Below are 17,818 nucleotides of genomic sequence, written 5' to 3'. Positions count from 1 at the left end.
GACTTTTCTTCTGCAGCTTATCCAGAGATAACAGCACGCTAAAACAGAGTAAAAGAGAGAGACCGCCGAGGTGCCACCCCACGATGTTCAGCAGAAAACATTTTAATTGCTTTAGCAATTAAGCAAGACGAGTCAAAAACCGAGCATGCCTGAAAATTCCCACAGCAAGACATTAATCTGCCTCCTCGGGCAAAACTGTTCCTCAATGGAACGAGCAGACAGCGAGAGGAGAGAAGAGAGATGCAAAAAATAAAGAGAAATTAGGAGATAACAGAAGTTTTGTGTTAATTTTCATCAAAAAGACAAAAACATGTATAAATGTGTGTAATCCCACTGTGTTTGTATATTCAAGTTTATCAATTTAAGACCATTATGTTTAATTTAATCTATTCAGCCAATCAAGAAAAAAAAAAGGTAATTACATTCAGAGTTTCTAGAGGTTATTTAGCTACTCTATAAGAGCTCAAATATTAAACTGTAACGTTTCTGCATATAAACATACAGTATAAACTAGAAAAGAATGACCTAAAATGGAGACGTCCACCAAACAACTGATGAAGATATCCCAGTTGCTGCCGTGCACTGGTGCTCTTTGCATGTGTGCTAAATCTGAGAATGAACACACACACACAATCTGGGTGGTACATTAGAGTGAGGGGAATGGTATCAGTCTCCAGCATCTTGTTCGGCAAGTTACAGCACAAATCATTTCATTAAAGGCATTAAGTCGTAATTCAAACCTCCATGGATTCGCAGCAAGCGATTTATACATCATCTGAAAGCTGAATAAATAAGCTGGTTTGTTAGGATAGGGCAATATTTGGCCGAGATACAACTATTTGAAAATCTGAAAAAAAAATCTAAATATTGAGAAAAATCGCCTTTATAGTTGTCCAAATGAAGTTCATAGCAATGCATATTACTAATCAAAAATTAAGTTGAGATATATTTACAATAGGAAATTTACAAAATATCTTCATGGAACATGATATTTACATAATATCCTAATGATTTTTGGCATAAAAGAAAAATCAATAATTTTGACCCATACAGTGTATTTTTGGCTATTGCTAAAAATATACCCCAGCGACTTATGACTGGCTTTGTGGTCCAGGGTCACATATCTAAGACATATTTCTTTACTAGCTTTCCTTGAAGACAGCATGAAAGAAAAAATCTAAAGTGATCATTTGCTTAATAAAGGTCCATGTCTTAATGTTCTTAAAAAATGCAATAACTAATAATAAATAATAATTCTGAAAGTGATTTCATTTTGAGACTTTTCTTTCCAGTTTAATGTTACCAAGGCTTCAATGGCTTTATAAAAACAGCATTCAAAAACCATTTTACTTCAAAAGTATTTCAAATGGAAATGCAAGTTTAACTGATTTTATTGATTTGATCTGGAATTGATTAGATCATAAAAAGCTCATCACAGGGGAAGAGAAAAATTATTTGCAATAGCAGCCAAAAAGAAGTAGGCCTAATTTCAGTCATTTTTGCTTAAAAAAAATAAATCAATCAATAATAACAATAATATTTACAATATATAATATTCAGAGTTCAGTCCAATCAAATGCTCTGTAGGATGAGATGCAATTAAAACCTAATAGCTACTAAGAAGTCATTTAAAAAAAAAAAAATAAGACCACGTTTCATTCTGAAATATATCAAAGCAATCCATTGTACTTTGCATTATGTTAAGATAACACTCAAATCCTTCTGAATATGTGAGATACTGTATCACTGAATATCTATATCCTTAATCTTAGTATCATTTTCATTTGTAATGGCCTCTTCTCATGAGCCACTCCATCGCACTATATCTTATTTTCATCTGTTATATTTGCAGTGAAAATGAATCTCATCTATTCAGAGACTTCACACTGGCTATATGAGAAAATGGTCTTGTTCAAACCAAAATAATAAATGTGTGAACTCTAAATCAAGTTGGACTCCACCTGGGAACAGATCTCTGACACAACTGAACTCAAGTCCAAAACCAACCGTCCGTTTCTGCATAGAGCCGAGCCATTATAAGCACAACTGGAAATAATACAATCACCTACAGAGAGATGTAGCGAGAGAAACAAATTGAAGTCTATGTTGAGACATGTATGAGCCTGAGACGGTAAGTTTTAAACAGATCATATTTTCCAGCGGTTTCCTTGACCGCCGGTTTGTCAGTCATTCGTGATTTGATGACCATTAAACAGTACTGGACTTGCGTGCCCTCTTAACCGTGGCTTGTCAAAACTAAGAAGCGAATCATTGAAGAGGTCGTCCATATAGCTGCACTTGAAGTTTCTAGCAATTAATTCCGTCACATAGAGTAAAGAGCGGTGAAGACCTTGGCTACAGTGGAGCAGCCACAAGATCAGTGCTTTTTCACGCATTCTAATGAAATGCCATAAATCAAAGCAGATTAAAGTCACTTCGCAGTTCTTTTACATCGTTGGCTGATGCCAGAACTGTAACTTGTTAGTTTTTTCAAAGCCTGAACTGGGACCACTTAGGCAATGCAAGCTGGCACAAAACCTTGAGAGCGAGTGACGCTGGTCTGTCACGGCTGGACAAATGTGTCCTGATATGGAGCAGCTTTGGGCTTCAGGTAAGAGATTGAGAGAGAAAACACTGGTGGAAATTTGGCTGGAGTGCATGTTGTACTTTGATTAACATAATCATAGTGACACCACAACTTCAAGCAAAACATGTCCAACTGCCACCATAAGTGCTTTGACCAGTATTCCAAACAGATTCTCAAACTTTTCAACTAAATTGTAACAAAATATTTGGTTCTAATAAATCAAATCATCAGTGACATGCACCATTTGGTGAGTGTCTTACTACCATTACGCCACTCTGAAAAAAGACAAACTAAATTAAATTATTTAAATAGTTTGCATAAATTGCAATGCATCAGTCTAAAAAGTAAAATGAATTTGAATAAATAATGGCATAAATAATAATAATAATATGCAAACAAAGTATATTTTCAATAATATTAATATTACTTGTTTATATATTCAATTACTGTTTATTCTTTATTCATTTATTATTTATCATTATTGCTGAATAAAATTGAAAGTTATTAAATTATTATTCCTGAAACATAATTAATACTATTGGTACTTTGGCCTTGACAGATAAATGGATGTAAATACAAACACACATGAGAGTAAATCTGGCTTGGCCTTTTAAAGAAATCCTCTGACATTTATATTCCCCTGGAGTGTCATTAGAAGCTGCTGAATCTCTGCTCATCATTGTTATCTCTACACTGCTAATTAGTTCCAATCAATTAAAGTTGCTCAATTCTGCGTCACAGTGACAAGCGCTGCTCTTTTTGCCTCTACGCATGATGAACATTAGGAATACATCAGTACTGAATTATCACTAACACTGCATTTTAACAAGGTGCAACATGATAAAGCTTCAAGCAACAAATCTTCTATGTCAATCTCTTTATTGCTTGATGCTCGGAGTTCATCATATTAAACCAAGATACATTCTTTCTATTGGGTGAGTTGGTTTGTGATGGGTGTCCAAAATATTGTAAAAACGTATTTCAGTGAGTCACAAAATATGATGCAATATGAAAATAGCTTTCCAAAAAAACGGTTTCTGAAAGCATTGGGATATTTAAATAGTCCATCATCGCCGCAGCTGTTGTACTAGCTAATTGATGGAGTTATTAGTCATTTCTTACAGAAAATAAACCAGGAGAAGTGAGTGATGACAATCATAATCCCGTGGCAGTGGTCACACACTTATGCATTCACACAAATGCAATCCCTCCGGATATGTCAGGATATGTTCTTAATGGCAGCGAGAGTAAAAATGATGGCTTCCACACACATCTGGAGCGCAGCGTGATTATACACTTGCTTCACGACACCCATGAGTCACCAGCACACATTTACTCAACAGCCAGAATATAGACTGTTACTCAACGCTCATATTAACGTGTGCACATGGAAGACAAATTCTAAACATGTCCAAACAGGACCAGTGAGGCAGGAAGATCGCTGAGGCATCAACCTTAGGGTCTGGGAGGAAATCTGATTCCTACTGTATCCCCATCCTGGACAACCACACAAACACCATAACAAATTCAACTCCGGCCTCCTTCCGTGCACACCATCTCCTTTGCAATCTATTTCTACTCTTGTCTTTGTGCGTGCAAGACTACTGCTGTCTTTTCCTCACTTGTACTCATCCCACATTTGTGTTTTCCAGAGAAAGGAAATGCAAATGTGCTGTTTCCCCACTTCTCTGGGAAACGCCACAGGGTGCCTGGACAGAGAAATTAAACAAAGTCGCCGTGATGTATGCGGCAAAGTGGCAATAAAGTATTCATTAACAACCATTCAGAGGCTAAGCGGGGCAACAAGTGGTCAAGTTAAGAAGTTAAACAGGGACTTTATGTGGTAAAACCTCCCCTGGGCTTATATATTAACAAAACAAAAGAGCTCCTTTGACGGGTCTCGCGGAGCAGTGCACCTTGCCCAGAGGGAAACGGGCTCATGTGAATGGGACTCGGGATAAAGTGCGTTTACCTACTGAGTGGCGTCGCTTTGATGTCAGAGGAGTGGGTAAACACAAACACAACCACAACCAGAGAAAAGGCCCATCATGTTGCATTTTGAAGGACTCTGGTTTCAGCCAATCTTCTATGTCAATTTTATGTCAATTCTATGTCACGGAAGGAGGCAACACGCTTTATGTTCTAAAGGAGTTCCCATGTTTGGAGGTGAAACGACAAAGATGTCAAAGCCATAAAGAAAGAGAAAGCTGGAAATCTCTCCTCTACATAGGAGACATAAGACCTATTCAGGTTATGGACAGTTATGGACACTGAAAGCTATTCAGATTTTTATGATCAATTAATTTCAAACAATTAATATCAGTTTCTTTTTAACACAAATTAAGCTGCCCTCCTATATCTCTATCCCCTAGTTTCATAGACAAGGCTTAAGACTAGTCCCAGACTAAAATGTAATTCAGAGAAAATTGCACGGACTGATCTTAAAATATATCAGTGCCTTTGTTTTATCTCAAGATGCACACCAGTAATGTTTTTTCTAAGGCATGCTTATAAAAAAATAACTTAAATGCCCTAATTGAACTTTGACCTAATCCTGAATTAGTCTAAGCCCTGTCTGTGAAACCAGGCCTATAAATTCATAAATTGCAGCCTAATGTACACTGCCCTCCAAAAGTTTGGAAACGCCCTAGAAAAGTGGGGTTTTGGACAATATTGGCATGAATCCTTTTTAATTTGTGATAATTTTGCACTGATATGATCAATTATAAAACACAAACTACGAAAACATAATATTACAAACAGTTTATACATAGAAAAAAAACTTACATTTTCGATTCATCAAAATATCCACCATTAGCAGCTATTTCAGCTCTGCATAATCTGGGCATCCGAGTTGTCAGTTTATTCAAACATTGAATTTGAACTGGCAATCAATTGTTGAAGCTATTAAAGTGTGCTGACCCAAAAATCTTTTAAAAACCTGGGCCAAGTTTAAACCAGTAACCAGGCATCACAGCTGGCAAAGGGGCATGTCTGACTTTGACATGTATATATTACCATTGTGTTTTATTGCTGGTCTTCAATGATAATGTCAAGTTACTTTAATGTATTTGCACCAAAAACTGATAAGGATTTATGCTGACATCGTCCAAACCACACTTTGGGGTGTTTCCAAACTTTTGGAGGGCAGTGTATGTATGCATGTATATATGTGTGTGCATGTGCGTGTGCGTTGCTCTGTGGCACACTGTGCAAGGCACTCACTGATGGAAAAAAAGGCCCAGTGCCAGTCACAAGCCCACCCCCAGATCTCCCAGAATGTGAATGAACTGCTGTGAATGGAACGATGAACCCACACAAATGCCCTCTCACTACTCACGCCCGCCGCCTGCCTGCTCGCCCTTCTTATGGATGAATGCGGGGGTGAGACGATACAACAAAAACATCAACAACGGATGTGTGAAGCCCCACCCCTTTTTCATTTCATCCCTCTGCACCCCTAGGACTGCAATACACCCTCAACTCCTGGCCAATTCCACGATCCACAGGGAACTTTAAAAATTTGATCTTCTCACAAAGCCATACCTCCACCCATTTCCCACCAGGCAGAGGGGTGGAACGTGGGTGGAGGGTCAACAGTGGAAAGGGAGGGCCTGGCATGGCTTCAATGGGAGCAGATGAGAGCTCATCTTCTTCCATGACAATTGCCACCCACTCGAAAAGCACGCAGTGTCGGGTGACTGAAGAACACGAATCAGCATCTCAATGAAGGCATCAAAGGCTCCTGATGCAGGGGCGGACGCTGGGATCAACACTTCACAAATTTTGTGTCCTCTTCACTATTGGTTGAAATGGTAGAGGACTGATGATGGAGAAGATTAAAGAAAGGAGAAAATGTAAGCAAAATCACAAAAGTTTTAAGAGTTGGACAGTGACATTTAATATATTACCCTCTTTCTATTGAACTCATTCAAATTTACTATTGGTTTGACCCAATTATGTCAATAACATGGTCATTGAAGACCGTCATAGTTCCCGTTAGCTCATTATTTTGATAACAACTTACAAGTTTCCTCATTTTACATGGTTTAATCCAGTGAGAGATGAGAATGACTTCATTTTAGTCAAGTGAATCCAGATCATCTCTAGAATCTAAATCTTAATCTGAAAGTATTTGAGAAGGACAGATTTAGTGAATGACTGACAGTGTGCTGATTAATGACACCAAGCTCATTAAATAGAGCATGCTCTTGACCCCATCCCACAGAGTGGTCAGAGCTTCTCCAAAACTTCACAGGAGGACGTTCTGGGAAAATAACTCTGAATAAAACTGTAACGGCACATGTTGTGCCTTGTGATATGCATAAAAATCCATCTGTGCACTAAAATGACTTGTAAACAATATGAATTAAGGTCTAACCATTATAAACACAGTGGTGTCATTTACATTGGTTAATCACAATTTAACACTTTATTTTGGCCAATGAGAGCACGCTCAAACTCACTGACATTGGTCAAATACTGGCTAAGACAATCCCCCGGTCAAGACCTAATTAAGGCTTGCTAAAAATCACCTCTTACCTCCCACAGTGCTCATCTTATTTTCCACTGCTATTCCACTCACCATGCAACAAACACGTGTCAGTAATAAATCACACACTCTTAATCCCACTAGACCATCATTCTATCTGACACTTTAATCTGAGAATGGTAGCATTAGATCTAAATATACCCCATTTAAATCTATGGCTGAATTCAGAGCCACAGGGACTGTACATAAAGACAATCCTGAGTCAATTTTCTAGGTCATTGAGTTCACACTTCCAATATTTGGTCATTTGCTATTGTTGGTGGACGGGAGCTTTCTGGACTTCCTATTTGACAGCATCTATAGATGAATCTCCAAAACATCTCAGGTAATTTTTCACCCAAAAATCAAGCCATATATGTATATATAAATAAATACATATATAGTAAAAAACTTTAATATATTTACAGTAAATTTAATAAAATCAATACATTTTCATAATTTTTCTGCATAAATTGAGTACCATAAATACTACAATTACCCATAAATAATTTAAATAAATATCACACTTTTTCTCATTGCAGTATGGAGAACTGGGGTGCTTAATTGTACTTGCAAAACCTTAATTCTTAATTTTAAAGATTTGGTTTCTTTTTTGACAGATGTTATGAAACCCACATATATTCCCAGGGTAATATCATGATTACAATGAATAAAATAATCCACTCAGTTACTAGGATAAGTAAAACATGAATGTGATTTCCTGGGTCACTCTCCAGTGTGGCAAATATAACAGATGGAATGAAATAAAGAAGTGTGGAGTGGCATCTCTGAGTGTTCCTGCTGAGGAAAGATCCCAGTTTTAATCACAGCTGAGCTCTGACAGACGGCGAAACCCAAAACCCCCAGTAGCGCACAGGTGAGAGTCCAGAGGGGAGGCCACGGTAAACCTAACATCACTCTTCCTGTGAGAGCTAAAAGTGTGCACTGCTGCCGCCCCAAGAATTCAGAGTATTCCCCCATGTCCACGGATCAAACGAGAGAAGAGAAAAGAGAAGAGAATGGGGAACGGGAAAAATAACTCACGTAACAGACATAAGGAGAGAACCAAGACAGAATGTGAGAGAAAAATACATGAGAGCTAATGTACAGTCTGATGGTCATTATCGCCAAATAAACAAGACTTGTATCAAGCTAAAGGGGTTTATTTTGTGATAATGACCAGTTGACTGTAATCCCTCTTATTTCATGGCTACTAACCAAATAAACAAAACTGACTGAAATATCAAATACTAACCAAATATGAAATATTGGTTTGAGTTTAAAGTATTTTATAATGTGAGAACAAAACAAGACATTTAAACTAGCACAGCTGTGTAGGAACCTGGTTGCCTGGGACAATTGACAAAAATGCTTTACCTCAGAATGCCACGACTGACCAATCAAAATCAAGTATTGCAAAGAGCCATGTTTGATAGTGAACTTCTAGTCATCTAACATTTCTGACCCCTCAAATTAATAAACACTTCATCAAGTGAGAATCCATATGGAGTTGTCCATGTGTGTAACTACAAGAGACACTTCACCAGGTGTCCACATAAACATCAATATCCATCATCTGCGGACAGACCAGCAGTAAATCCTGTGGAACACACAAACAGACCCACCCACAATCCATGTCCCAAAATGAGAAATAACGGCCACCCATCTGACTTCTGATATGCAGATGCACATTTAAATCTCCAGTGTTGGACACATCTGACTGGATGACATGACTAGACGCATCCAGTACCAATAAACAGGAAGTCTCCCTCTCACAGTAATAGTTCACTGACCTTTGGTAACTTTGTGCTTTTCCCTCACTTGCTTTGGATTACCCTCTGTTACACTTTTTAAATAGAATGGAAATAGATTGTGGCCAGATTTTTTTTCAAGTTGTTGAAGTTGGAATGACAGTGCTTTCACAGGCTGTTTGGTTTAAAGTCGCTCGTGCTTGAATCAAAAGAACAGTCCACCCAAAATGAAAATTCTATTATCATTTACTCACCCCATGATATTCTAAACCCATATGAACTATAGGACTATATACATGTTATTAGAGATTTCATGCCTTTGGCTGAGAGATTAATCATATCACAGCATTCAGAAGCTTCTCCCTCTATCCACACACTCATGCTGAACCGGCTGACCTGAAACTGGTGCGAAAATCCGCTGACTTCACTCTGAGCGCTCGCAGTGCATGCTCCGGTTTGTGACGGGTTTTTTTTTAGGTCCAGCTGCTGCTTATGTCCTGATGAGATGCAAACAGGCTGCATTACGATGCAGCTACACGGATTAGTGCAGAGGTTTTTGGGAATGCTGAGCACAAAAGACATCATCGTATCACTCCAGATTACTGAACCATGCTGGTTTGTGCAGTCAGATACACTGATAAGGCGGTTGAATGTGGGTTTATGGTGTCAAATGACCAAAATTGGTAGTCATATTCCCAGTTTTAGAGCGGTTCTGTGGAGGTCAGAATCTGTGAAGAATCTTATCTGTGTATGAAGCAGCTCAAAGCAATTGTTCAGGTAGTACTGTAGTTTTGCAGCAGATAGTAGTTTTGAGTAGGGCTAAGTGTTATATTGTATATATTATATTTCCATGACAGTAAAGCTCTTTAAAGCCATTTTTGCTACTGATGGTTTCTCAAAATTCAATAGAAACATCTTAATGCACATATGCACAAATTGCAAGACAAGGGTGAATTAACACACTTTTTAGGAAACGTAGCGTCCTTAAAATTAAGTGCATGAAAAACATAGCACTTATATATCAGCCAGCCAGTTATGAAGCAAAATCAGCCATCTGACAAAAATCATTGATTAGATAAACTTGAAGTGTTGTTTTTGTCAACAGTCTCGAGCCCTTTGTGCGATTGGAAGGACTCTTCCTGTTTAGGGGCCAGCAAGTCCACACTAGGTACTTATCTTTACCCAGAGCAGCTATTTTAATACAGGACTATGACCTGGCCCATTTTGTGCATGGAGGGCAGGAACACCCTCACAGGGTTAACGGTCTCACAGTCTCGAATGCCAAAGGCCCTCAAAGCGAATTGGAGCCTTCAGTGTCACAAGAGAGTGTTTTCCTGAAATCCGAACAGCCTCTGAGGAAATGGCTTAGATGGAAAGAAAGAAAAAGGAGCTAGAGAATAAGAAAGAGTGACTCTTCCAAATGGCTCTTTTCCTCTTATCATCCATCTGTCTATTCATCCTTATCAGATCTCCTCTTGAGATCCTCATGTGGTCGCAATGCCAGGTCTGAATGATCATTACCCACTCACAAATACGTCCAGTGTTCCTCCTATAAAAGTGGATACTTAAGAGGCCTGGAGAACAAATCACTCTCGATTGGCTTCATTTTAAATGACCTGATTTTACATGACAGCACAGAACTGTTTATAGAGATTGGATGACATCAGAGACATTATAAGAGGGAGGTCATGGTCCACTCAAATAAAAATGAATGCTCAATAAGGCAGCTGCAGAAATTAAGTGCCATATTTTAATTAAAGGAGCTAGAACATAGAAAAATACTGCATGTGCATTAGCTGGAAAAAAAAACTAAAACATAATTTTATGTAAGCTACTTAGATATATGGGTCTGCTGCCAACCCATCACCATTTCCACTTGCCCATAACCTGTCCATTTGTGGTTGTGTTCTCATCGCATAAGTGCTGGCAGACACATGCGTAATGGCCTTAGCACATTAATTATAGTGTATTATGGCTCTATTTGTTACGGCTGTATTGGGTGTAATAGTCAATGAGACGTGTAATGTTCACCACCACTCTGGCCAAAACCGACACCTTAAAACCAACAGTAGTTATTTTACAAAATTTAAAATGATATCTGCGGGCAGCTATGAATGCCACAAGTTTGGGCATACAGAGGTTAACCACATGAGTAAAAATAAGCTGAGACTGGTATGGGGCTCCCTGGTTTTATCCACTTTCCAAAGTCAGATTCACTTAAAAATGGTTACTTTTCAAACAAACTTCTAAATGTGTCACCTTGCATTTTAAATGTATGAAGTATGGGTATTTTGTGAATATAGTAATCTATGCCACTCATAGACAAAAATTCTGCTGAATATTTTAGAACTATTTGCTTGATGTCAAAGAAAAATTCAAGGACCAAGTCATACATCTAATATCATTTTTGATATCAAGTACAAATAAACCAGGTTCTCGTAACAAAGCAATCTAAAGTATACGTTCTTTCAAAAGTATTCCTGCCTTTGTCACAATATCAAGCAACTGCATTAAATGTAAAGGTTCTCAGATCAGTGTAAAAATATCATCTATTCAAATAAAACAGGATGCAAAAACAATGATCAAATTACTCTCCTGCATCTGTAATAAGTAGCTCCACGCCTGATTGGCTTAAACTTGGCTGCTTTAAAATTAGTCAGTATGATGCATGGGATAAACAGATCCAAGGAGGGTCACAATAACATTCCCCTAAGCCGAACCGGAACAGGCAGCATATTTCACGTGCATGTCATTAAAATCTTTTAAGTCAACTTTGAGCTCTAGTATTGCATCACAACAGCAACAAGTTCAAAGGCGCCACCTATGAATTCTCCTCCAAGCACAAAAACTTTCAGGTTTGTCATCCGTTTACACTTATCCAGAGCCAAGTTAACTTACTTTAATCAGTGCCAAACGCTTTTAGAAAAGCAGCAATCATGACATCAGTTCAGCATTAGGGGGACAAGTTAAGCCAACACTAGTCTAAACACCCAGTGGGGTGTGTGTCCGTATGTGTGTGTGTGTGTAGTCAAAGGGGGTCAGAACCCCCTGGAGGGAGGCTGGCGACACAGACTCCTACGGATCTAAATCAATTGTGCATGCTGGGTCACCTTTCAACGGTGGGGACAAGTCATAGAATTAAATCACACATTCAAACAGCATCGATTTGCATTAAATGAACTGTGATTGTGGCCGATAACCCCCCGCTGGTTCAAATGCATACAATATGACGTCTGGATGCAGTCAGCGGTTTGATTGATCATCACTGAATCAGTGTCATTCCATTTACCAAGACAATCCATTTCTGCACCAGACCAAACAAGATTGGGTTTCTCTTAAAACTGATATGGAAAAGGTACCACATCTGCCACTGGTTTAAAAACCCTCACCGTTGGCATCATGGGAGATTTTCCCGGGGGGAAACGACCTTGATGAAGTTCATCACAAAAGGGAAGGAAGTTGCAAAGCTCAATGAACAATTAAGATGTTTTTGATTTACTCTCCAAGTGGGGTGGAACCGCTTTACTAGAAAAGTGAGCTGCTCTCGTGCGAGTGGGGGTCACAACTCCCGACCTTGAAAGTGGGTTGACAGAGCAAAGCGATTTAAGGCATCTTATACGGTGGTACGTTCTAGTTTTATGATCCTCAACTTGTTCAGTTTGGCTTGGTATACTTCTGTCATGGAGTTCCTGATAATAATAGCACTGTAAAATAGAAAACTGATAACATATCTAAGAGTGGTTGACATATTGACACAGCTAACTTAAACATAGAAGGGTTGGGTTTTAGATCTTCAAAGCATTGAGAACTAGGCTATTCAACGAAAGTTTTAGAGAAACGCTTCATTGATCATATAACGCATATGGACCAAACTCAAATAAGAATGGAGGTTTATAAGTCTTATAATGGGCGTGGGTTTGACAATAATTAGCAAATTCCTGTGCGTGCTGTGAGGCGTTATGGGCCTGAAAACAGTAAGCCTGCAGTTTGGGGTGGACGGCAGGTGCTGTCTTATGATGAGGTTTGCAGTCGCTCTCCAAAACCAATTAAAAGCGCTAAATGTGAGTTTGGCTCAAGAGCTCTGTGAGTGCAGAATCCAAATACTGCTGTGCCCTGCTTGACAAGACAAGCCAGTAAGCAACGATTCAGCTTTTTCCTAGGAGAACGAAAAACTGGCAAATTCATGACCTTTGAATTTAAGAATTAAGACCAGCAGCCTGCTGGTCTTAATATATTAAATGAAGAATTTAGACATCATGGAGCTAATCAAAGAATGTGGGTCATGTAAAGGGATGGGGTTCTAGCGCTGCACCGCTTCAGGAGGTAAAGCGATCCCCGAGAAAACAATATTTGAAATCCTTCAAAAACGACTGGATCTACAAACATGCTCAGTGGAGTGTTAAATCCATCTTGATTAAAGAGGAAAAAGCCTTGAATAACGAACTGTGCCGCCTGGCTTTGGTAATTAAGTCCACCAGTGCATTCTGGTCTGGCGTTTGGCAAACAGGGGAATTGATTGGTCCCTTCTCTCAAACAGCTAATCGCAGGATGGGTCTCCGGCTGTGTAGACCTGGGGCATACTGATGTAAGTAGCTGATCTTGACAATTTAACTCTACAAGATGCTTTTTAACCCCCAAGGTGCAAGGTGTCTGGCCAATTGAACTCTTAAAAATAAATATTTTTTAATGGTTTTTATAACACATTAGATTCAGCAAGAACCATTTTTCACTGTATAAGCTTCACTCTATGGACCTTTTGGTTAAAAAGTAAAAGGATTCCAAAAAGGTGGTTATTGCAGTGATGTCATAGAAAGAACCATTTTAGACTCAGTGAACAGTTCTTTAAAGAACCCTTTTTCACTGTAAAGAACCTTTTGATTTGCTTTCGTGGATGTTAAAGGTTCATCATGGAACTAAATAACCTTTATTTTTAAGAGTGTAAGATTACTTGTTCTTCAAATCAAAATGGAACTGATTGACTCAAATTCTTGTTCTTTGTTATTTAATGTGACTGTAAATTTGTTTATTTGTAGGAATAAGCGTGTATCTGTGAGAGAGTTCAGGTCCTGTGCTAAAACAGTAGACTCATCTGCCATCATTTCATCACTAACATCTCCCGTTTTGCATCTGCTATCGATTATTTCAGAAATGTGCTTAAAAACAAACACACTACTGAAATAATTGAAAAGGCATGTTTGTTTTCTGTAAATTTCTCTGAACTGTGTTGAAGCTTCAAAATGATTGTTTCTTCAACTCTTGTTTGTGTTTTTAATTACTCTGACACCGAATGAAAGTGGACGCAGCTGGCTGAGACAAATCGAAGACATTTGACGGGAAAGCCATTAGAAATGCACGGACGGTTTTCACTCATTCAGCGTGCGATTAGACCAGAGAATCCGTCTACGCAGTGAATTTCCTGTCAAACCTAGATCGTTTATCAACTCATCAAATTCAGTCATGAAAACCAGAAGGTGGCATGTGAGAAAAGTATATTCCAGAAAGTTCACACGGTTCCCCAAACCACAGGCCACACAGATGGAAAGAAAACCAGGAGCACATCAAGAGAAAGCCAATCAGAAATGTTCTCTTACCTTTGAAGTACAAGAAGACCCGAGGGGCATTCTGAGGTTCGCTGTCTGAACCCAATATCAGGACTGATAGAACCAGGAGAACCTGGACAAACCATCGACTGTCCAACAGCATGGTGCATCCGTTGAAGTCAGAAAGACACAACTGCAGAGGTCATTCGGAAGAAAAAAAACACATATTGTAAATAATATGTCACTTAAATGCATTCCAAAGCTAAAGTTTCTTTCTTTGGGTTACTCATTACAGGGTGAATTCAACATTTGGCACACTTATGCATGCCATATTTCAGTGCAAAAACTGTAAGCACTGCGTTCTATTCAAATTAAGTTTTTCTCTCATTCTTCAAAGCATAAACACGCCTCCTTTTTATGTAAATTAGGTCACTGTTTGCACAATAAACAAATTTCACTGCTGCTCACCTTGAGCTATAACGGCCCACTTTTTTAAAATAAATATTTGTGTACATTTTTTATTGCAATACCAACAAATGAAGACCAATGGGTTGAGAAGGAAAATATGCAATGAAAAGGGAAAATTCATGTCTTAGCAAAAGCCAATGTCATATCAGAAATCTTGTTCGCCCATATGTATTCCAGATACTTTAAAGTTCCATATGTTCTACCTCTGGGCGACCTGCTTTAATAAGAGAAGCTAAGAGGCCCTCCGCAGTAAACATTTCAACAAAAAATAAGGGTTTGGTTACATTTGTTTGAAGCATACAGCAAAATGATATTCCCTACGAGAGTATGTTGACAAACCCCATTGCTGCCACATAGTCCATCTCTTTCAGATGGACAGGAACAAGGGTGCCACCCATAGAGGGGCTGCACTCATGTTGCTCAGTGGTGGCGTGACACATAATCCTAAAAACGAGAATCGGTGCGGATATATCTCAATCACTTTTACTGTTCTCAAAGCCACATGATATTGACATCGATCAAAAATGTATGGACAATATATTTTTATTTTATTTTAAAGAAGGAAAAAAGATTTTAAAAAACAGACAAGTAGTGCTAGCGGAAGACGATCAGTCCAAAAAAGCGCTGCCTGGCCACAGAGCGTTTATGAGTGGAAGCAGCTGTTTAAACCTCAGCTATTTGCAGGCAATCTGTTAACTGTCCGGCTGTTTATCTAAATTCTCTGCCTCTTTACCTCACACAAGCCAGTGAAATTAAACAACAATTATATGAACACAAGTGCACACAGACACAGTCGGAGGCAAGCAATTATGGATACAGTCTCACAAAAACACTGAAAGAATGGATCAATACATACACCCCAAAATGTCTGGCTTTTAGGGCATTTTTTATGAGAACAGTCAAAATATTATGTGAAAAATTGTGGGACAGCAAGAAACATTCAGGCTGTTGCATTCAAACCTCATTCTTTTAATGATGTTTTAAACTTAACCGCTGCTTAAGGGGCACTTTATCAACTTTTAAAGACTTTTAACTGTAATAAAATAATTCCTCAGCTACTACATTAACACTATTATTTAATCAATTCCAATATGATTAATTTTTACAAATAAAACAATGAATAGAATGGGCTCTTCAGTGACTCATAACTCAACAAAATCGAATTTGGCTAGTAAATTTAGCCTTACTTCAAGTGCAAGTTGTCAACATTCACAAAGTCTTCTGACTGATCAACAGGTTGACTGGTCTCACTTATTTTTTGTGCAGATCTTTCTACAAGTTCTACCCTTTGGCACTACAGTATCAATATGTACAGCCCATATCTGCATTTATTGCGTTTGTTTATTGTTAGTTTGTGAAATTGTTGCAGTGTTTGTTTTGTAAAGACATGCACTCTGGCCCCTGGAGACATTGTATGTTGTTTCTTTTTCCTGCCACCCAGCAGAGCAATGAAAATAAACTACTTTGACTGCCTATTGTGCTGTTATATATACAGAAGCACTCAGATAGCTCAGTGTATGGTTAACTTGTGACAGAAAAAAAACAGCAAGAAAGGAGCTGTGCGAAGTAAAGCAGCTTGGTCTCGCAGTGGAGAGTAGAAATAAGTGATAATACAAATAATTATAAGGTTATTTAGTGTGCATACTGGGATATTATGAGCTGTTGTGGGTAATGCAAGTTCAGAGAATGTGTTACTCAATCTAATCAACATTGACATGAAATGTAAAGCAGTTTTTGAGTCCTGTGGTTTGACTTTTACAACAATTACATCAATAAATTCAAGAAATTACATTTTACATAACGAGGGGAAAAAATTAAAATTTGCCAATACTGAATATTATATAGGGAAATAATTATTATAGGAGCTTGGACTCACTGAAGAGCCAACTGAGTTGGAAAATCAAAAGTTGCATTGAAAAATCTTTCAAATCTTAATGTTTAATTGTGGCTTATAACAAAAACAACAACAATAATAATAACAATATAAAAAAAAACAAAATAAAATAATATTAATAACAAAATTGGTATTAAAATAATACTAAGATAGTGTTAATAAATGGAAACGCATGTTTACCTGCTTACTCTAAACTGCCCAGAAGGAACTTTGAGCTCAACTCAAAGAGTGAATCCAGTAAAGGTCTGTGAGTTCTGGTTTATGTTCGTATGCCTCAGGTCCTGCAGGTATAGTGAGGTACAGTCTTTATCTCTTTGAACACCTGAGCGCGGTGTGCTGCTTCTTCTCTATTATAGTGTTCATCTGGAACAGTTGTTGTAAAATCCCGTTTGATATCGAGCTAAGAAGCGTAAAGCCACCTGACAACTCCGTGAACTGCTTCAGCGCCGTGACTATCCGTCTGAATATCTCCAAACACAAGCGCACTTCTGCCCGCACTCATTCGCTCGCCTCAAATGCTGCCCAAACAGCTTGGCAGGTGGATGCATTGTCGCTCATTTGCATACGGCACGCCCACTGGGTGGGGACTTTACCTTGGAGCTCCGCCCCCTTCCCCTGCACGAGCTGCTGTGATTATCTTCAACGCACTTTAGTTTACGGCCAAGCGGACCTCTGGGGAACACTGTGAATGCGATTACATTCATGTTTCATTAGGTGGAGTAAACTCAGTAAGAATTCACTAGAACTTACATATGTGCAATTACTGTCTGGAACGCAATATTTGTGCACTTATTTTTACAATATAGTGTAATTGTGTAGGCTGTGGTGTATATATCTAGTTCATAACCCACTCAAATGCGTTATTTTGCATATTTGCTGTTGAATAACACAATAAAACCACACTAGCTAACATTTAAACAAGAGTTATCTAAAGGCTGAATTGTGTCCTAAAGACAGGAATATATTTGTAATATAATAATAGGCTTGGGGCAAGTTATCACGGTTTGTGTGCATGTATGTATTATTTAGATATTTATTTTATCACAA

At 38.4% G+C, this 17,818-nt stretch overlaps 1 protein-coding gene across 2 annotated transcripts in view; it reads right to left on the bottom strand.

Annotated features, from left to right (window-relative positions):
* The window catches only part of LOC306856815 (semaphorin-3F-like), a 66,913-nt gene extending 49,622 nt beyond the window's left edge, over positions 1–17,291 (bottom strand). The window contains exons 1-2 of one of the 2 annotated variants that reach the window (XM_079396295.1): positions 16,952–17,291; positions 14,461–14,602 (exon numbers count right to left, since the gene is read on the bottom strand). In XM_079396295.1, the coding sequence (XP_079252421.1) occupies positions 14,461–14,572 (112 nt within the window). In that variant the 5' untranslated portion in view covers positions 14,573–14,602; positions 16,952–17,291. The remainder of the gene's footprint in view (positions 1–14,460; positions 14,603–16,951) is intronic. The other variant, XM_079396296.1, reaches the window with a different exon arrangement.
* Positions 17,292–17,818: the final 527 nt, after the last annotated feature.

Source organism: Barbus barbus (genome assembly GCF_936440315.1).
Source record: "Barbus barbus genome assembly, chromosome: 37".
Taxonomy (NCBI): domain Eukaryota; kingdom Metazoa; phylum Chordata; class Actinopteri; order Cypriniformes; family Cyprinidae; genus Barbus; species Barbus barbus.
The sequence above is the reverse complement of the archived record's forward strand: the minus strand, read 5'-3'. Positions and strand labels throughout refer to the sequence as shown.